The sequence below is a fragment of the Coturnix japonica genome, chromosome 1 (genome assembly GCF_054131305.1).
Source record: "Coturnix japonica strain WE chromosome 1, WE-NBRP24, whole genome shotgun sequence".
Taxonomy (NCBI): Eukaryota; Metazoa; Chordata; class Aves; order Galliformes; family Phasianidae; genus Coturnix; species Coturnix japonica.
The window spans coordinates 45,437,046-45,458,261 of record NC_140663.1 but is presented as its reverse complement, the minus strand read 5'-3'; the positions used below and the strand labels follow the sequence as shown (position 1 = coordinate 45,458,261).

General features: G+C 39.5%; 1 protein-coding gene across 50 annotated transcripts in view; it reads left to right on the top strand.

Annotated features, from left to right (window-relative positions):
- Window positions 1-21,216, top strand: part of TNRC6B (trinucleotide repeat containing adaptor 6B) — a 134,547-nt gene that overhangs the window by 76,275 nt on the left and 37,056 nt on the right. For 37 of the 50 annotated variants that reach the window (XR_014934892.1, XR_014934880.1, XM_085517112.1 and 34 more), the window contains 8 exons: window positions 657-744; window positions 4,541-4,562; window positions 6,148-6,492; window positions 11,286-13,619; window positions 14,469-14,627; window positions 18,464-18,642; window positions 19,821-19,895; window positions 21,137-21,182. Coding sequence is in view for 48 of the 50 variants with exons in the window: in XM_085517112.1 (XP_085373238.1) it covers window positions 657-744; window positions 4,541-4,562; window positions 6,148-6,492; window positions 11,286-13,619; window positions 14,469-14,627; window positions 18,464-18,642; window positions 19,821-19,895; window positions 21,137-21,182 (3,248 nt within the window). In the remaining 2 variants the exon portion in view is untranslated. The remainder of the gene's footprint in view (window positions 1-656; window positions 745-4,540; window positions 4,563-6,147; window positions 6,493-11,285; window positions 13,620-14,468; window positions 14,628-18,463; window positions 18,643-19,820; window positions 19,896-21,136; window positions 21,183-21,216) is intronic. The other 13 variants (XM_085517269.1, XM_085517260.1, XM_085517250.1 and 10 more) reach the window with 3 other exon arrangements.

Here is a 21,216-nt window from a genome sequence, read left to right as displayed (position 1 = left end):
TTTTTCTTTTACATTTAATTTTCTTTAAAGGAATATTCTTGGGTAGAAAAGACTCTTCCTGGAAAGTAGTTTATATTACACAGCTTGTGACAAAAACTATCTGGCTGGGTACAATAGGCTAGAAATTAACTTGGTGATTTGTCTAGTAAATTATGGTTTTGATTTGATATGACACTTCTACTCTCTTACAAGTGGCATAGCTACAGGGAAGGGAATAATCTCTTCCCCTTGTGAAGACAAATGTCATATCAAACCAAACCATCTTATTTAAATCACTGCTTCCCTTTTTTGCCATATGAAAAGATACACGAGACTTCATTAAATAATAGTACAAACTAATTAAAAATGTGCTTTGGCCAAAATGCCTCGAAGGAATTTTTAGTATCAGATGTAGTTAATTCACATAGGGTACCGCTAGAAGAGGCCTGATCCAAATAAAGGACTTTTACTTTTTGCAATAAGTTTCACAATCGTGGCCTCACTGAACTAGAAGGTGCTTTTCTGATCTCAGGCTGAAACCTTCAATGCAAATGAAGTGTGATGATCAGAAGAATCTGCTGTCTTGACGTCTTTTCTTGTGGGGAAGAGGTATATAATACGTGTGGATCACACAGAACTTGGAAGTGCTCATAGTGTTTATATTCATTTTTTGGCAGAGAGAAGGAGCAAGAAAGGGAAGAACAGTTAATGGAAGACAAGAAAAGGAAGAAGGAGGATAAGAAAAAGAAGGAATCTGCTCAGAAGGTAGGTGTTGATATTTGAGTTCTTCAGTCCAAGTAGAGTGTAAATAGTGTAGGGGCCGGTAAGATTGATATCTTTATTTTTTATTTATATATATATATACATGTATGTGTGTATATATATATACACACACACACACACACACACGTAATTAATTAATTTGTACGTTAACATTAATTGCTTGTATTTGAGAATAAAACCTCTTGTATAAGTTATAGTAATGCTTCATTAAGGATTTTCTGCATTATTTGTCTTGAACTTCAGTTTTTAGTAAACTTTGGTATTTTTTCTCTTTGGTTTGTCAGGTGAAGAAAAAGTGATTGGTTTTGTGATAAGAAGTATTTAATTAATGTAACTGAATATGGGCACTCAGACTGTGCATTTCACAGTGTTTGGAGGTGTTTGGGGATGGGAACGCTACGAATTCTTAGAAAAGGTTGTTTGAAATATTTCTGTTGAAGTTGGTTTTATTTTTTGCTACGTATCATTTACATTTTACATTTTCTCTGTAACAGTTCTGTTAAAGCGGAGATTCTTGAAGAATCACTGAAAATTGTTTATGCTCAACAGATGAGATTGAACACTTTGAGTTTGTTCAAAAAAACCTCTCTTTTGTTAAAAATGTAGTAGATCATACCAGGGATTAACCTAAAGTGTGAACTCAACAGCTCTTGCAACTTTGTAATGTGCTTTTTACTTAAGTCCTCTACATCTTGTTTTGGGCGTCCCAGTCCAGGACAGCTGTAAGCATCCTTGTGTGTAATCAGCAAAGGGTCTCAGAGTTCATAAAGGGACTCAGGTACCTGACAAATGAGGGGAGGCAGAGTGAGCAGGAACTGCTCAACCTGGGGAAGAGGAGGCACAGGGAAGCGCATGTAGATATTTGGTGGGAGGGAATAGAGAAGATGCAGCCAGGCCCTTCTCAGTGGCACACAAGATAGAACATGAGGAGGAAAACACGAACTGAAATACAAGAAATTCTGCTTAATCACGGGGGGATATTTTTGTGAGCATGTGTGAGTGGTCAACCACTAGAACAAGTTTGCTGGAGGAGTTGTGGTTCTTTGGAGATGCTCAGAAACAAGTTGGACGTGGCCCTGAGCAACTTGGGTTTGATAATTTGCTTTGAGCTGGAAGACACGCAGGTTGAGGGAGAACCACTACAGGCTGTCACATCTCCAGAGGCTGTGCTTCCCAACCTCAGCAGTAATGTGAAATTGAAAGCAGAGTGCTTTACTCTCAATCCTTGTTTTTTAGGACACTTCACATTCTAGGCATTACTCTTTTCCTGCTAGGTTATGTAGCTTTGTGTTAAGAACAGCTGATACTGATTCTGTGGTGCCAGTTATTGCTCGTTTTAGCTTTTATTTAATTCTGACTTTTTTTTCACCAGTTTAAGTGTATCATTTTAGAATTGGTGCAGATAAACGGGTGTATTTCTGTTGTCCTTATTACAGTGTCATGATGATGCATCCCCAGTAATACTGCAGAAAATCAGTAATTACAGAATAAGGTTTCTTCAGCATCTGTCTTTTTTCCTTCAGTGTTGCTGCTGTTTTATGTTCAAGCATGAAATAAAAATAGATGGTGTGTTTTCAGCTGCGTAGGAACCAGGAGGTGCAGAGGCTTGTGAGTAAAGGGTAGTGATTTGAGGATTATATGCTACTACTCCACACAACAAAAACTTGGAAAGGTTGTACTGATAGTGTTGATAATAGTGCTGAGAGTGTTTACAGAGGAATCAGTACTTAGAATACAAAGGAGATTTGCCAGCTTTCCTGTGTGGTCCCTCATCCACCACTTTATTTGCTATGATTGAATGTAAAGATACTATGCCAAAATCTGGGAAAAGGTAAACACCAAAAATAAGTTAATCTCCTGGAGACCAAGTGTAAGAGTAATACTTGAAGACAGCTGGGAGTATATGCAGAACATAAATGTGTGTGTGTCCATTCTTGGTGACTGTGGTGGTGGTCACCAGCAGTGATTTGGGGGCGTACCTCATTCAGATAGGGTTTATATAACATGAAACAGCCATTTCTGTCTGGATCTTTAGAAACTTAACAAAATAAAAAGATGAAAATCACTGAAGGTTATGCAAGCAGATTCATAGGCTGAATTTCTGTGGTTTGTGTCCCAGGGGCTTTTTGGTAGCTTGTCAGGAGGCTGAGATTGGCCCCGTCCTGCCAGTGCTCGCAGGTTTCCCACAGAGAGACGACGGCTGTAAGTCTGAGACACACAGTCGCTTTCTCAGCTTCTGTATTCTGGATCTGAAAAATGACAAAACCAGATAGTTTTGACTGGTATGGACGTAACACAGGCAAAAGAATTTTTTTAATCTAAGACAGCTGTGGTTATAAGTTAGGATTTTCTGAACATCTGGTGAAGTGGTGTTCTTCCAAGTAGACAAGTTATTTACAGGTCGTGTTTACTCTTACCATAGGAAACCTATCAGCATTACAGCACTGGTATCATGAATTCTTTTCTTCCATTTCACCTTCCTTTAGTAATGAAACATAATAGTCACTTAAGTGCTTAACAGAATTTCAACTGCTCTAGAGGCAGATATGGTTTCACACGCATGGGATGTTTCATAAAAGAAGTGAAAACTGACATCTGGCACAGTACGGACATGTTTTTGGTCCAGGTGCATTGCTGGTATCTTAGAAGAGCTGCATAAATCTGAAGTTAGGATGTTTGAATTTGGTTTATATTTTAGTGAATATTTCACTTTGCATATTGCGCTCCTCACCTTTGTGAAGTAAACGATGTCACAGCAATTCAGTTTGTCTTTTTATTCTTTACTGTACAAAAGGGTTCTGGCTTGGTTGGCTTAAACAGTAAACTGCTTTTTACTTGTGCTTTCATTATTCTATACTGTCCCCGTGTGCTTTCCAGAGTTATGGACTAGCTCAGCAATTTCTTTTTCGGTACAGGTGTCATAGAGCCTGACACATGATGATCTTTAGGGTTTTTCCATTATTGTGTAGTGGAACTCATGATCGATAAGATCAAAACATGCCACAGTTCACATGATTCCAGAGAATATGCCAGTGATATGCTTGTGTCTACTGTAGCTTGAAATCTGCTATGCTGTAAGAACGTAGAAGTACAGCAAAAAGACACATTGAGTGCATTGGTCAGCATGATGGCTCACTTCAACAATCAACTACTTGCATCCAGGAGATGTTGAAGCCTGATGCTTTATAGGTATTTCTAGTATGTCTTGTAATTGAAACAACAAACCTTCTGTCTCCTTGGAGGAGATGCTATGGGAAAAGTGAAAGGGAAGGTGGCAGAGACAGATTGGTACTCTCACATGCAGCAACCCTGTGGGAATTCTGTTGCTAGCCCCAACAATCTGCTGTAGGTATACTTGGATAGAGGGTAGGTTTTGTTGCGCTTTAACTACAATATTTAATGTGCACAATCTGAAGAAACTGTAATGTTAAATAGCTCAGGTTTATTTGTGCTTCACAAATCAGCATTGAGCTTATTTGTGCTTTACAAGTAAGTGGTTGGTAAGAGGAAGGGGGTGAATACTAAAACTCAGGAATACTGTAATCTATGTTTATGCCAGATGATTTTGTGTGAGATGAAGGTATTCCAGGAACTGTGTTGTTCTTCACAATTTGTATATAAGACATAAGTAGTTCTGATGCTTGCAGTTCATCAGCTGATTATTTTCTTTCAGCATATACCAATCTTGTGCTTATAAATTCAGGATTTAGTGCGACCTGCTGAATGTTTGTTTTGAGGTTCTTAAAACTGTATTTACATTCTTGCTCTTACTTTGCAGGTCACAGATCAAAAAACCAAAGGTAGGAGTCTTTGTTTAATCCTAAAGAGTATTCATATTGACTTGAGCCTTTGGAAAAGGAAGGGGAGTTACAGTTATGGATGAAGTACTCAAAGAGAGCATTTGGAAGAGAGAAAAGCTAAGAGGAATACAATGAAGAAACTAAAACTATCCATCTTGTCAGCATCAGAATACTAGAAGTGGAAACGGTGGTTGTAGATAAAATAGGCTGCTAAATATTTAGCCTGACTTTCAAATTTACAGAGTTTTTAGATGAGTAACTGAAAACTGAAACCTACTATGTAAATGGAATGGAAGACAAGGAAAGTACTGCATGCGGTGACATACTGAAACGAGCATAAACGGCTTGTTTCTGGAAAATTAATTAAGGGATAATGAAGTCCAAGTACCTAAAAGTCAGAAAGATAAGGCTGAACTGAAGAACTAACATCTTGAATGTTTAGCTTATTTAGCTGATCAGAAAGTGATGTATGTCAGCTTTCTAAAAATTGTGTGAGGAAATTGCCATTGAAAAGAAATGGCAGAGAAGAGCGAAGATAGTAGCTTGATTTTACAGCTGACAATACTTTTTTTTTTTTTTTTTTTTTTTTGCTTAGGAGCAAAGAAAGCAACCTATATAGAGAAGTCAGAAAGTGCTCATCAAAACAATATGTGGGGGCACAGCTGCAAGAGAGGGATTCCCTGGTTTTGATCTCTCTTTTGTAAGAGCAGAAGTTTTGCTGATAATTCTCACTTTGGTGGGGAGGAGTTGCTGAGCATGCCTTTCTCATATTAGTCTCCAGCAGAGGCTAGAGCAGATGTATTAAATTTTCCTTGTCTTTGGAATCTGCTCTGTTAGTGAGTTATTGCAGGTGCATGACTAAGGCAATACCTGATTTTCTTCTGCAGTATTTCAGAAAGCACAGGGAGAGTGTTATTAAGGGGACACAAACCCACTCTCCTCCCCCCCATTCTGGACAGTATTGGTTTCTCAAGGATTTGTCTGCATTTTCACTTTCCTCTAAGGCACAATAGCCTTTAGAAGCAGCTTGTCCTTGCTTATAGGGGCATCTGGTGACCAGGTGGTAAACTTATTAGGCAGGCCTAATACAAATGCTGAACATAGGACTTCTTTTTGAATAAGAGTAAAATATTACTGCCTTATTTTAGAGCAGATTAGAGCACTCAGACTTGTTAATTCTCAATTGTTGAAGATGGTCTTTTGCTCTGTGTTCTAGCAGTGGCCAAAGCAAGCAAAACTTAGAATCTGATTTCAGGTCTCCAGTAAGGGTGATGCACAGCAATTCTAAAACCAGTTGAAGATGGGGAAGAGAAGGGGAAAAAAAGGTTATGTATGACATCTTTTCAACCTTGTCCTGCCCTGGGGTGTTATCATTTACCACTATTACTTTAAAATAAATAAATAAATAAAATACTTTGAGAGGCTTGCCAAGGGCAGAGTTCCAATTAAATGTTATTTGTATAAGGTTGAAGCTGCATTGCATTTTAGAGAAGAATGGCATTAGAAAAGAGTTGCAGTGACATCTTGTAGCTAACACAGGTTTAATTGGAAAAATTCCTAACTTTGATTTTTTCCTGTTTTTCAGTGCCCGAAGTGACGAAACCAAGTTTAAGCCAACCAGTGGCTGCCAGCCCAATTGGCAACTCTCCATCGCCACCAGTCAATGGTGGCAACAATGCCAAAAGGGTGGCAGTGCCGAACGGACAACCGCCAAGCGCCGCCCGCTACATGCCTCGGGAGGTGCCGCCGCGATTCCGTTGCCAGCAGGACCACAAAGTGTTACTGAAACGTGGGCAGCCCCCTCCACCATCCTGTATGCTCCTTGGGGGTGGAGCAGGGCCTCCTCCCCCGACAGCACCAGGAGCAAACCCAAACAACGCACAACCAGTGACAGGAGCACTGCTGCAGAGCGACAGTGGGACTGCAACAGGTGAATAATAATAGTGGCATTACATAGTGGTGTGAGTGTACACTCGTAAGAAAAGGGATCACTGAAGTTGTGCACAATAATTTTGGAAAGCTGAGTCTTACTGTTTTAGCATGTACACTTTTCTTTTCCTGTCAACAGCATTGTATGCAATTTTTACTACGGTCTGGAACCAGAAAGGTGATTTATTTATTTTTTTAAGATAATGCATGTTTTGAGTGGTTTGAATTGGGTGCTAATAGGGCTCTTTGGACCACAGCAAGGTGAATAAAACAGGGATAAATAGGTAGCATTTGATAGCTGCCATTGAGTAGTTCTTAATATCTTCTAAGGTTTATTTGATGCTTTTCCTCTGTTATCACTTCTTAATATGTCCTAGTAAAACAGGAATCAGAATTTTACAGTAAGTTCATATAGGTGCCAGGTTAGCAAATAAAAGGTACTGAATCTTCTGGAAAAAATAGCAAGGTGGGCCCTCTGCTCCTGAGGTTTTTTCTTCTTTTTTAGTAATCTTCTTGAATTACTCCTTAGATAAGCCTTTTTACAGTAGTTTTCCCTAAAACACATCCTAGGTATTTAAAAAATACTTAACTAGTATCTTGCTTTTGCTTTTCTGATCACTTTGAGTTAGGGGCAGTATGTTGATTTTAAGATTTTTTTGTGAGCACAGGAAAATTAATGACTGCTCTTGATTATTTTAGCGGCTTGAGGGATTGTAGAAACAGTAATATTTCCTTCTTAACTTTTAATAATAGAAAAAGTCCACTTGGGATATCTGCCTTCTAAAGAAAGACTTAGTTGATGTGAGAATTCAAGGACAACTTCAGTTCTAACAATCAGGATTTAAAGGAAAAGGAAAAATGCTACCCTTATGTCTGTTTTGAAAGCCCCAACAGAGTGGGTTACTTTACTCATCATTGAGAGCATAAACTTTTTAGTTCTCTGCAGTCCACAAAAAGATGAACTCTGAGGTGACTTGGAGTTCTGGAATGTAGTAAGCTAGGTGAGATGATTTTGTTTTTATTAAAAAAGTTTTCTTGGAAAATGAATAATTTAGTTTGTTTTGCTTCTTCCACGCTTGAATTCCTTTGTAGTGAATCACTGCTTGACAGATTTTTTTGTCTCATATCTGATGTTCCCTGTTTAATGGTGGGCAAGTTTTAAGCTAAAACAGAACAGTGTTAGCTAATGGGTTTAAAAATGTATCAGTTAGAGATGGCTGTTTTTGAAGGGGAAGAGGAATGGTGGGAAAAGAAAAAGAACACCCCAGAGTTTTCACACTTTAGGTATAAAATCCTAGCATTATGTCAGCATTAGCATACAGTCACAGTGATAGACTGACAAAGGAGACAATTACAGTAGTGAAACTTTCTGAAAATACTCAGAATTTCTCATTTCTTCCAACAGCCATTTTTTTAAATTTGGAATGAACTGCATTAAGACCAATCTGAAGTATTTTAGACACTTCTTAAGTTCTGTGTAGTTATTGTGTGTTGAACAGCTGTTAATTGTTTTTGAGACTGACCTCAAATTTTACAAATTCTCATATTTCAGCATTAAGGGAATTACTGAGATTATGTTATATAGTTGTATTCTATTGATTGTGGCAACTTTTATGCCTATGGTTATTTCCTTTAATCTGGTGCAAGTCTGGAGTGTTGCCGAGATCTTTATCTGTGCCCTTCAGACTTGCCTCACCCCATCCTAACACACTTCTCCAGCATAACATAGTATCTGGGCTGAGGAGCTGACTTGGATTAAAATTAACCTAGGTTGTTGTTTAACGCTCATTTCAGTCTGGATAATTTCCCAGTTGAGCTCACTGACAGTTAGTAGCAACACAGATGATAGCACATGGGAGCAGGTGTGGCACAGGACTGGAAATGAGCAGCTGTCTAAGAGGAAGGTTAGTGCTGCTACACTTAAAAGGCTTCAGGAAATTGCTTATAGAGGTATGGTGTTGCTGTGCCTCTCCTGTCACTAATTCCTTCTGAGATCCTCGCTGTTTACAAATTGTGTGTCAGATTTGGACCTAGATTTGTCAAGCAGACATGTATTATGATGAACTCATCCCCCCCACACACACACCAAAAAAAAAGAGCATATTCCCCTAGGAGAAAATAGTTTAGCTAATCCTTCTCATTGTTAAATTCACCAAGGAGCTATAGGTTGTGTTGGTGAAGCCTTCAATTGCCACTAACTGATCCATTAAAAAAAAAATAAAAAAATTATTACTTTGCTGCCCTGTAGCAGTGCAGCTTCTGTACAGAACGAAGGAAAATAAACAGAACTGAACATCTACACCAAGAGCAATTATTAATACAGAGGGTCAAGACCTAATCCTTCTTCACATATATGTTTTCCTACCAGAATTTTCCTACCAGAATGCAGTGTAAGATGGTAAAACTCTAATCCCATGTAAGATGACTTCTGTTTGCCAAGTGTACTACTGTCTTGTAGCAGTGCTGTGTGGTAGAGGGTTGTATATCATTTTCCTACTACAAGTCCTGTTCAGAATGTGCAAGACATTTTTTGAAAACAAAGCTTAAATTCTATTAGCCAAACATCTTTCAGTCATCAAAATATCCTCCAGGAATCACCAGGTGGTCTCTTGCAGCAAAACTGAATCTTTGTTTCAGGACTCCATTTCAATACTTCCACTTCTTTCAGTTCCATATTTTCACCCTTAAAAGTGAACATTAGCTGGTAACTTTATTCATTGTAGTCAGATCAGAAGCTTGTTCATCTTCAGCACGTTTGTTATTATGGACAAGTCTGCTTAAGAACCAAGAACCCCTATGCAGACTTATGAGGGCAGAACTGTAGATTGATAATTTGTTGCCACTGTCCAATTAGCAGAAGGCTGTTTAATTAAAATAGTCCATTAAATTGTGTTCTAGTATACTGTGTTAGGAAGCATCCCTATCTTAATACTATCAGGATATCTTCACAGAAATGAAATGTGAAATACTTGTTGGAATCACCTACATAAAGATCTTGGCGTGGGCAGCTCTGCATTTACATTTGTTTGCTGAGTCTTTGCTACATTCAGAAAACCTTGCTGTTTCTTGAACTTGTCTTTCTCTGTCCATCAGTCCAATCAGAAATTTTTTTAATTGGAAAAAAAAAAAAATGAAGAGGGAAGGATGAGGTTACTCACTGTATTAAAAGGATAGCCAGGAATAAATACCTCTAGAATCGCACTTCCTTGCTCTTCTGAAGTTTGTAATTGACATTGAAATAACAGAAGGAGCAGAATGTGCATGGGAACTGCATGATTTTTTTGGATTTTGGTGGCCCAGGATTAATGGATGAAGGCAGACTTCAGTTCATCACATTTGAAAGCTTCCATTATAGCTAATAGTAATCAGAAATGTTGGTCTTTACTCTTGAATATGTAACAGTATACTTTAAAAAATCACCTTTTTTTATAAGTCATTATAACTTTATTAGTGTTCAGTGTGAGTTTGTAGAAGGGAGAGTGTTCAGTCTTTGTTACAAAGAATTTGTGGGTAGTTTTGAGTTCTTTTACTTTTCTACATATTTGTAATACAAATGACACTATATAGAGAGAACATGATATAAGTAGAATTGAAATGAAATTATTTAGGTGAGCGAAGGTGACTTTGGGTGGAAGGGGGAGAGCTTGACTTCTTAAATTGATAGTGAGAACTATCTGTACATGTGCAAACATGCTGTTAGCACTGATATAGACTTCATTGTGACACTGTTAATTTGTGTGCTTTAAAACTGTATGCAAATACCTTGACATTGTAGTCCTATTCCTTAATCATTTATCCTGCCATTTTCTTTAACTGACTGTAAGAGCTATTGGACTTGGAGGTCACCCTGTACAATGCAGTGTTAGCAAAAAGTTAACTGTTTTCTGTTGAGTTTGTGAATACAGTTGACTTAGTTAAAGGGCTGTTGGAACTTGGCAGATTTGGAGTAGATCGGGTAAGAGAGAGGAGGAAATGTTTGATATCTTGTTAGCTTTTGGCTAGTGGTGGAAAGATTGATTCTGTTTTTCACAAAACCACAAACTGATTTACTTTGAAAAGAAACTTTTCCAGCAAAATCCACTTCAAAAAAGATGTACCTGAAGCCAAAGGATATACTTCTTCAGCTTTATGTTCCTTCTTTGTTTTTCATTTTTTACCTTTTCACCTGTCAGAAATACTGGTCTCTTTTTTGAATCAGTTGTAGAATCATAGAGTATTCTGAGTTGGAAGTGATCCATAAGGATCACTGAGTCCAACTCCTGGCTCCACAGAGGATCACCCAAAAATCAGACCATATCTCTGAGAACATTGTCCAGATGCTTCTTGAACACCGTCATGTAGCTGTCAGTCTCCTACTCGACTGTGCAAACATGCATGACTAAAAGTGTGCACATACATATTCTTGCTCTGTGCATTGTATGATTTTACCTGTTTTTGAAAAGTCCACCACCAGTGCCAGTTTGACCAAGCAGGTTCACCTAGTGAGTTGCAATCACTGTTGAACTTGAATCAGCTGGACTGTAAGCCACAGAGAGACTTAACCATGGATTCACATGCCCACAAATTGCTTCTGGGGAATTTCTTAAAACACATTTTTAATCTGTATATTTAATATTGTTTTCCAGTCTCTTGTTCTTCCTAAGCAACTTCATTACACGTATATGAGAGAAGGATTAATGTATTAATAGAATCAATAGTAAGTGGTATCAAAAATGTGATGTTCAGTGTTTGTAGACAGTATTGAGTATTAATGGTTTTTTGGGGTCTTTTTTATGCTTTTTTTCTTCTTTTTAGATTCAACAATTGGAGGTGCTGCTGCTTCAAATTATGCAAATTCCACTTGGGGTCCTGGAGCCTCCTCCAACAGCGGCACCAACGCCAACCCAACTCACATCTGGGACAAGGTGATTGTAGACGGGTCTGACATGGAAGAGTGGCCTTGTATTGCCAGCAAAGATGCTGAGTCTTCTTCCGAAAACACCACCGATAACAACAGTGCCTCGAACCCTGGCTTGGAGAAGAACACTCTGCCAGGAAGCACCACTAGTAACAAAGGAAAAGGAAGCCAGTGCCAGTCTGGAAGCGCTGGAAATGAATGTAATCTTGGGGCCTGGAAATCTGATCCCAAGGCTAAATCTGTTCAATCTTCCAACCCTGCTGCCGAGAGTAACAATGGACTAAGTAATTGGAGAAACTTGACTGGACAAGATAGAATTGGTTCTGGTTCTGGCTTCAGCAACTTTAACCCAAATAGCAACCCGTCTGCTTGGCCAGCTCTGGTCCAAGAAGGCAATTCTAGGAAAGGGACTTCGGAATCTGATAGTGGTAGCTCCAGTGCACAGATTAGCACAGTAGGTCAGACCTCTAGGGAACAGCAGTCAAAGATGGAAAATGCGGGTGTTAACTTTGTCTCTGGCAGAGAACAGGCTCAAATTCATAACACTGATGGACCAAAAAATGGAAACACTAACTCCTTGAACTTAAGTTCACCAAACCCTATGGAGAATAAGGGAATGCCCTTTGAAATGGGCTTGGGGAACCCTTCCAGGAGCACTGACACCCCTTCACAAAGCACTGGAGAAAGAAAGACTGGGAGTGTTGGATCTTGGGGTACAGCTAGGGGGTCTTCTGGAACTGACACAGTCTCTGGACAGAGCAATTCTGGAAACCATGGGAACAATGGAAAGGATAGGGAGGACTCCTGGAAAGGAGCTTCTGTTCAAAAACCTAATGGGTCAAGAAACGATTCTTGGGATAACAATAACCGGTCTACGGGTGGTGGGTCTTGGAACTTTGGCCCTCAGCATGCAAATGAAAGCAAATGGGGTGAAGGGAACAAATTGACATCTGGGGTCTCTCAGGGAGAATGGAAACAGCTGTCTGGGTCTGATGAACTGAAGATTGGAGAATGGAGTGGTCCAAACCAACCAAATTCTAGCACTGGAGCATGGGACAATCAAAAAGGCCACCCTCTTCCTGAAAACCAAGGCAATTCCCAGGCTCCCTGTTGGGGAAGATCTTCCAGCTCCGCAGGAAGTGAGGTTGGAGGTCAAAGCACTGGAAGCAACCACAAAGCAGGAAGTAGTGACAGTCACAATTCTGGACGCCGATCATACAGGCCTACACATCCTGATTGCCAGGCAGTCTTGCAGACTTTGCTGAGCAGGACTGATTTGGACCCCCGAGTGCTTTCAAACACTGGCTGGGGCCAAACTCAAATTAAGCAAGATACCGTATGGGATATTGAAGAGATGCCACGGCCCGAGGGGAAGTCTGATAAAGGAACTGAGGGGTGGGAGAGCTCTGCCACACAGACAAAGAACTCAGGGGGCTGGGGCGATGTACCCAGCCAAAGCAATCAAATCAAGTCTGGATGGGGTGAGCTCTCAACCCCAACAGAGTGGAAGGACCCCAAAAATACTGGAGGATGGAGTGACTATAAGAACCCCAATTCATCTAATTGGGGAGGGGGAAGACAAGAAGAGAAATCATCATCATCTTGGAATGACAGTTCTAGTAAGGATCAGGGGTGGGGTGGACGGCAGCCTAATCAAGGATGGTCTTCTGGAAAGAACGGTTGGGGAGAGGAAGTTGACCAAGCAAAAAACAGCAACTGGGAAAGTGCGGGAAATAAGCCAGCATCTGGTTGGGGTGAAGGTGGGCAAAATGAGATTGGAACTTGGGGTAACGGTGCAAATACAGGCTCTGCTTCAAAGGGTGGTTGGGATGATTGTAAAAGAAATTCAACGTGGAACGAGACGGGTCGACAGCCCAACTCCTGGAACAAGCAGCAGCAGCAGCAGCAGCAACAGCAGCCACAGCAGGAGACTTCTGGTTCCTGGGGTCCACCTCCACAAACTCCAAGTAATGGGCGACCTTCAAACCCAAACTGGAACAGCGGACCACAACCAGCTGCCCCCAAAGACGAGGAGCCTAGTGGCTGGGAAGAACCTTCTCCACAGTCAATCAGTCGAAAAATGGATATTGATGATGGCACTTCAGCATGGGGAGATCCTAGTAGTTATAACTACAAGAATGTGAACCTGTGGGACAAGAACTCACAAGGAGGACAGGCCTCACGGGAACAGAGCCTGCCTACTCCAATGACTAGCAAATCCCAAGCATCAGGTACTCATTTCTTTCTTCAGCAGATTTCTTTATACGATCGTAACCCTTACGCATAAGAGTTACACTTGTAGCCTACAACTAATAGCATTATTTCATAATGAAAAACCATTTCTTGAATGTTTTGGTCCTGAGTTTAAGTGTCGTTAATTTGAATCAAACAGTCTTCTGCTTATTGTGTCTTAGTAACTTTGATCTGAACATTGGGCAACTTGCCAGTTTAAAAAAAAAAAAACAAAAAAAAACGTATCTGAGAAGGGTTGAATTCTTAGAGAATTTGTGTTTAATTAACGAAAGAAACAGGGAAAAAATCTCTTTGTTTCAAGTCAAAAACAGTTTCCTTTGAAACATAGTTAATAGCAGCTGACATTGAATGAGCATGTGCTTTAGTTTCTTAGCTCAATTTGGTTCTCCTGTGTGGTGAAGAATATTTAGCAAGGTATTTTCTTCTTTGAAATAATGATTAAAAAAATAATCAAGAAATCAACCCTGCATGGCCTGGAAATAAATAAGGTATACTGTTATGCTCTTAGTTGTTCTTCAGTGTATGAAAACCCAAATGGTCTGGTGCTTTCAGTTAAAAGAAGTTCACCAGAAGATAAAATAGGGTTAGGTTCATATTTAACCTGAGAGAAGAATATTATTCATTACTGTGTTCTTTCTTTTCCTACCTGAAGGTCAGAGCCCACCGTGAACTGTTATGTGAACAATTTTTTATTCTGTTTCACCCACAGTATTGAGAGCTCAGAGTCTTCAGCAGTAATGCAGTAGATAAATGACATGGTGCTGCACTGCAGTAAATAGTTTGTTGTCTAAATGGTCTGTAATGAAAACTCTTTCTCCTTTGTGCAGTCTGGAGCAAAAGCACTCCACCTGCTCCAGATAATGGTACGTCCGCCTGGGGTGAGCCAAATGAAACCAGTCCCGGGTGGGGTGAAGTAGATGATACAGGAGCATCGACAACAGGCTGGGGGAATGCACCTTCCAACGCCCCGAATGCCATGAAATCTAGTGAGTATAGGACAGATACTAGTTTATTTGCAGTGGTCCTGGAGACTTCTAGTGTTTGGCTTTTTGATATAGGTCACCCATGGAGGATTTGTTATCTGAGGCCTAGAAGCAATGCTGAATGTAATGTAAGATTTTGGTTGATGAGTGATTAAGTGCTTACCAATGACTGGATACTTACCTTTAAGGTAATGGAAACGTTCTTTACCTAACTGCTTGAAAGGGCAGTTTCAGTTTGTGCAAGTGTTGAAGCAATAGAACATCTGCTCAAGGAAATAATTCTTTTTCTCACATCATCTTCTCTCTGCACACCCATTACTTAAGGTACAAGCTCATTACATGGTAAATCACCTTTTCTGATCACATCAGGAGAGGGAATTCAGAGCTTATAGAAACATTTCACAATAGATGTGTGTGAAGTGCCTTTGAATACACTTTTTTTGCTGCATGAATGTGAAAAACTCATAAATTGACCTTCCCCTTGTGGCCTAACCTAAATGGCTGAATACTTTCTAGTTATTGCCTGCATATAGCTACTCTTCTCCATGAATGAAATCCTGTTGAACCTTTTAAAAAAAAAATCACTTTGAAGTTAGAATCCTGCTGTATTGAGTTTGCTTTGTGTGGAAGTTATTCCTGATATAAATGGGTAGAATTTTTATTTCACTGTTCATAAGGAAAGTGGAACAAACAAAGCAATCTCCTGCTGTTACAGCATAGCAGTGTTATAGCCAAAGACAGTGACTTTTGGTTATTAAGTTTCCATTAGGAAATGTTGAAAATACTCACTGTTTCTGAACCTTGGTGGTTATACCAGTGGTAAGACTTTCCAGTTACAAGCTACTCTTACAGCATCTGATTGTCTGGGATGAAATGCACCGTAGGGATTCTTTGCTGTTCTCCCATGTTCTCTTTCCCACACTTGAATTAAACAATTAGGCCATTCATGAAACAAAACTGGAAAATTCCAGTAACATATATTGAAATGTTTATTGGGTGGCTGTGGTGCTCCTTGTACCTGACAGACAGACTTGGCACTTTTCAGGATGCTGGACTTTTTTCTAGATGGCTCATCTTCCTTCCTTTGTAAAAAGCCGTGTAAGTGTGTCCAAAATAAGGGACACTGAGGTGCTAATGATCCATTTTAAAAATCTGTGGACTTTTTAATATTTAAGATAGTCTTTAAAGAACACAATCACTTGCTTATCCTAGCTGGTCTGCACATGGTGACATAACCAAGGAGCTCAAGCATATGTGTTGTGCTTTGTGTAAACTATTTCCAGCTCAGCAAGAGCAAAATACAGGGAATTTTCCCTGTGCTGGCTGTTAAAAGTATGTCACCAGAGGTAAGAACCGGGACCTTCATTCTCCTGTGTACTGTGAATGCTATGTCAAGTCCTTTCTAATTGGCACCTAGACAGAGCAAAGGAGAAAACTACGTTATTCAGTGGACTAAGGGGAGATATTTCATATCTTGGGTAAGCTAGAAGAGGAAATTGGGGCAAAGCGCCTGCTAAGGTGTAATTTATGGTTGAAAGTAAAGAGAGGAAATAAAGACTTGCACCAGCTGGACAAGAAAATTACAGTTCAGAGGCAAAGAAGGAAGTGGGAGATGAGGTGTGACTAAAAAAAATCAACCAACCCCAAGAGAACTGAATGAGCAGAAAAGGTTGTGAAAGTAGATTTCCTGTATGTATGAGGTAAAAAAAGTAGATTTCCTGTATGAGGAAGAGGTCGGACAGGGGAGACTCAGGCAACCAAACAAAAGAGTGTAGAGCTTAGCCTAGGAAAGTTGCTTGGAGTACAGAAATGTGAGGCAGAGTAAAAGTTAGCACTTGGGAGAGCACTCAGCTGTGCTTCTTAGAGAATATTCTGTTCTTAGCTTTGGATAGGTAAGGTCAAGACAGAAACTGTGCCATTAGTGCTGGTGACAGCCATTGGCATAATATCCCATTCTTCTACAATGCTGGCAAATAGCAGTCCTTATTCACAGCACTGTTAACTCCTGTGGTAGGTGTTTGTGCAGTCAGTGTGAAGGTTTCACCTTAACTGAAGTCATGTGAATGTCCGTATGATGCTGTTTTATGGAATGTGTTTTTGTTTGATGTGTTTTTTCAATTATGATAGATTTATATAAAAAACTAAATGAAGATGAGAAGTTGTGACGTAAAGTCTCTGCAATGTTGATTTGCTCCATTGTATCACATATTCTGTGATGGCATTGCATGGAAAGAAGGGTTTTGTGTAAGACCTGAAATATTCTGAAAATATTGAAATATTATTTCAATTAATTACCATTTCATCAGCACTGCAAAGCAGTTCTTTGTCAGGAGGTATTTGGGTTTTTTATAGCAACATAATTTTAGTTGTACCTCAACATCTTCCTTCTGTTACTGTAGCTGTTTGTGTCTTCTCAATCAACATACGAAGAAAATAAAGCAGGAATTCTGCTGACAAGGCTTCTTTATACCTCTGTTCTAATTCGTGTTCGAGTGTCTTAGACCTGAGAGCTGTCAATGCAGAAAATTCTCTCTGGTCGTGTAGTTAAAACCAGGATCACAGTACTATATTTAAACACTGTGTCTGGAAATAAGTAAGTTAAAGCCTGTAGCCCTTTCTGTGTAAGTAGCATGATTAAAGGATCAAGAGGCAAATTTTTATGTTTGGACCAGTATGGTGCCTAAGCAGGTCTGAGTTTTGGTACACAAATGTGTGTTGAAAGGTTAAGTTTCCTGTGAAGTATTTGGTTGTTATTTATGGTGAAGTTTAAGGTAGCTCTTAAATTGCCATGAAAAGCTGCTGTACTTATCTTCTGCCCAATACAGGCAGAGTTCCCCTTGACAGATTAATTACATTTCCTGACTGCTATTTATATTGAGATTTCCTGCTACATTCTTATTCCTCATTTCCACTCTCAAACCCCAGACAATTGGAGGATTAGTGAAGAAAAAGGTGGTGATGGTGGAGTTCCTTTCTAAAGGAGATGAGTGCTCGGGGAAGAAATGCACAGATTGAGGAGTTGCTGTAGGAAGGAGAATGGCTGGACCCTGGGCAAAATAAAGATTTGGGCTCTTATTGGCTTGTTAGTAGACTTAGAATTCTAAGTTTCATGACAGCTGTTATTAGAGAGTAACAACAAAAGAAGGCGGCAACAGGGACAAGAAGCCCTTAGCATGAGTTTGTATAACGAAATTGTAACTTTCTGGCAATTATATCTCTGTTTAAACAGTACTGCTAATGAGTACTTCTAGTGCTACTGCTAAGGCCGGAAATCAAAGAGATTTTTGAGGGATTAAACTTGTTTTGGTGTTGCTTATGTCAGAGCACAATGTTGGGTCATTTCCTTCAGATTCTGCTTGTTGCTCTTTTAAGTTCTTCATTTCTGTGTTCTGTGAAGGGATTTGGCGTTGTGGAAATGTGGTACAGTTTTGAAGGAAGACAGGAAATTACTCACAAATCACCTGAGCCAGAGTCCTTAGCACCCTTTGGATTTTTTTCTTAAGTGTCCTTGAAGTCTTCCATTGACACGAGAAAGTAATAGGTTGTCTTTTAAAGTGTCCAAATGCAGCTGAAGTTGCAAGAGAGAAGTTTGCGTCTATCACTATTTCTTTTAGAGATTTAATATCGCTTGAAAGTCCTTGCAAAGTGTGACGTACTGGCATGCCACCAGATCTCTTGGATTATGGGGTTCATAGACAAGTTTTTACTGCTGTTGGAGTGAATACACTTCTGTTTTTGACTTTATGCCGCTCTGAAAATTTCAGCTAATGTTGCAGTATCTAGTCACCTGCTGCATGTTACTGGAGCTTGTATTTAAGCTTTTCTTTCTTCTTATCAAGGTTCTAAATCTATGCAAGATGGCTGGGGAGAGAGTGATGGGCCAGTGACAGGCACGCGTCATTCCAGCTGGGAAGAGGAGGAGGAGGGAGGAGTCTGGAACACGGCAGGCTCTCAGGGAAGCAGTTCCTCCCACAACTCAACAAGCTGGGGGCAAGGGGGAAAGAAAACACAGATGAAGGTAAAACACTCAAATGATTCATAACTACAGTGTTGTCTGAAAGCAGTATGACTGATGTGTTGGAGCATTTCTAATAGTTAATTCTTCTAAGAGGTATTGTACGGAATTCAGCTAGGAAGGTGCTCAGTAGAGCAGCATAAAAATGTGAGTTTTTTTGATTTGTTCAAGTGTGTTACACCTGTTGTGACTAACAGATCTGCCAACAAGTGTCATATTGGTATGAAGGCTGCAGAGCCATTACTAAATGAAACTGAGCAGTAGGTATCTCAGGACTATTGCTTTTCTGTTCTTGGCACATCTGTTAAGCTGCCGCTCTTCTGCTTGCATAGCCTGTTGGAGTTCAGAACCCACAATCCCTTTGGCACATGCCCTCCGGTTTCTATTGACTGTTGGAATTGGGTCTGACTTGTGTTTGTTATGGTTAAATTTCAGCCTTGAGCAGGATCTGGGCTGCAGTCCCAGATGAATTGCTTTCTAAGGCTTACATGCATGTTAAAGTTCTCTATAACAGTAACATTTGATGTTCTATTAATGTCAGAAAGACTGAGCTTTGTCTACTAGTAATCAGGTATTCAGGGCAGACTTAAAAGGTGAGAGCAGAGCAATTTCCAAGGACAAGGAAATACTCTTGTGGTGTAGTTTGGAGTTTTACAATTCCTATTTTGCAATAACTATTCTCAGGATTTTTTTTCTTACTTAAAGGTTTTTTTTAACCACCAAAGGCACTGTGCAGTTTTTTTCATTCTTTGTTGTTGTTGGTTTTTTTTTTTTTAAATCAATATCATTTCTGTCTAAATGTTTTCAATTTTGACTTCGATTATCTGCATGTTGCAGTAAGGCCAGATTGAGAGCCAGGTCTGCACAGTGCCCCTGAAAGAGAGTCCATGTTGATGGGAAGAAAGCCAAGGAAAGATCTTTGTTTGTGATGGATTAAAGAGTATATTAAACATATTGCATAGTCGTCTGCTTCAGTATACATAGGAATGTGCGGTTCTATGAAGAAAAAAAAAGTATTTCATAAACATTTCCAACTGTGCAAAAATGTAAAGCAGTTTGTTACAGAGATAAATTTCTCAGATATTAGGATTTTCTTTCAACGCTTCACATCCCAAGGATAAAACAGAATTTAGGAAGTGGAAAAGATGTGTAAAATGTCTGTTTTTTTTTTCTCTTTTTAGTGCTCATTAAAAGGAGGAAATAGTGATTCATGGATGAACCCTATATCCAAACAGTTTTCAAATATGGGCTTGCTAGTAAGTGAATTTTGATTAATACAACATACAACTTCATAATAAAGCTGTAAGTTTTAGAGTAGTGAGATGATTGTTCACTTTCAAGTGTGTTACTTCTTACCCTGCATTTACCTCGTAGGCATGTACGTAGTACCCAGTAGTAGCTGGGTATCCAGAACTTCTTGTTAGTAAGAATGGTTCTTCAAAAAATACAAACCAAAAATAAAACCACCCACAAAAACGTACGCACTTTAAAGCTACTTTATGACAGCTGTAATTGGTGGCCTTATTCATAACGTGCTGTTTAGAGCACTCAAGATAGAAGCCCCAGCTCATGGTTACATCATCAGACATCTATGATTTTCCAGACTCTTCAGGTTTCTGAAGCTCAGTCATCTGCCAGAGAAGTTACAACCCTGTGTCTTAATTAGTTTTACTAAATAATGTGCAACAGGGTCTTTTTTGGGGACAAAAAGAGCTCAACATTAAATGATACTTAAAGATGGATTAGAATGGTGAATAAATAAAGGAGTCGTGGAGAGCAAAAACCAGTCTGCAAAGTAGTACTGTAAAAATACCAACATACAAAAACGCTTGGAAACTTCTGATCTGGTCCATGTGTCAAATGTTTTACTGAACATTGCATCAACTGTAATGTTCTGATGCAGGAGTAATAATATTGGCTAGCAAAAGATCATAATGTAGAGATTGTGTGAGAAGCCATGTCTGCACAAACTGTCACTAACCGGGCTAGGATTAGTTTGTAAAGACTTTTGGCTCCGAGGCTCAAACTGAGTCTGCTAGACCGTAGATGCTTCTGAAAGCTATGGGAACACACTGTCCCAGACTGCCAGCTAAAGTGTAACTTGGCAGCGCGTTTCAAGATTTGATGACTTGATGGGTCATGAGGATGAGCTATCATTTTGGCAGCTATTTTCAGTGTTTCTTCCCTTGACCACTGGAACATGAGGACAGAGGTTCATTTCACAGAGCAGCTGTCTATCCATCTTTCTCTGTCTGTTGCATGTGTTGTGTGTCTGGTTTCATTTCTGTAAACTCACCACATACAGAGTTGAGGGGTTGGGATGAGATGTGCCCAGACTGAAATCAGGAGTTTTTGTTTTAAATTTTAGTTTAGAATGAAACTTCAATTGTCACAAACATGTTTTTCCTTAATTACACCTTTATCCATCAAGGGCTCCTTTCAGAAACATTCCTCAACATTTCAAAGAAGTCAGAACTGACTTTCTTTTTTCTTCCAGAGTCAAACTGAGGACATTCCAGGCAATAAGATGGACTTGTCTGTAGGTACGTATAATTTAGTTTAATTGAAATATGAGAC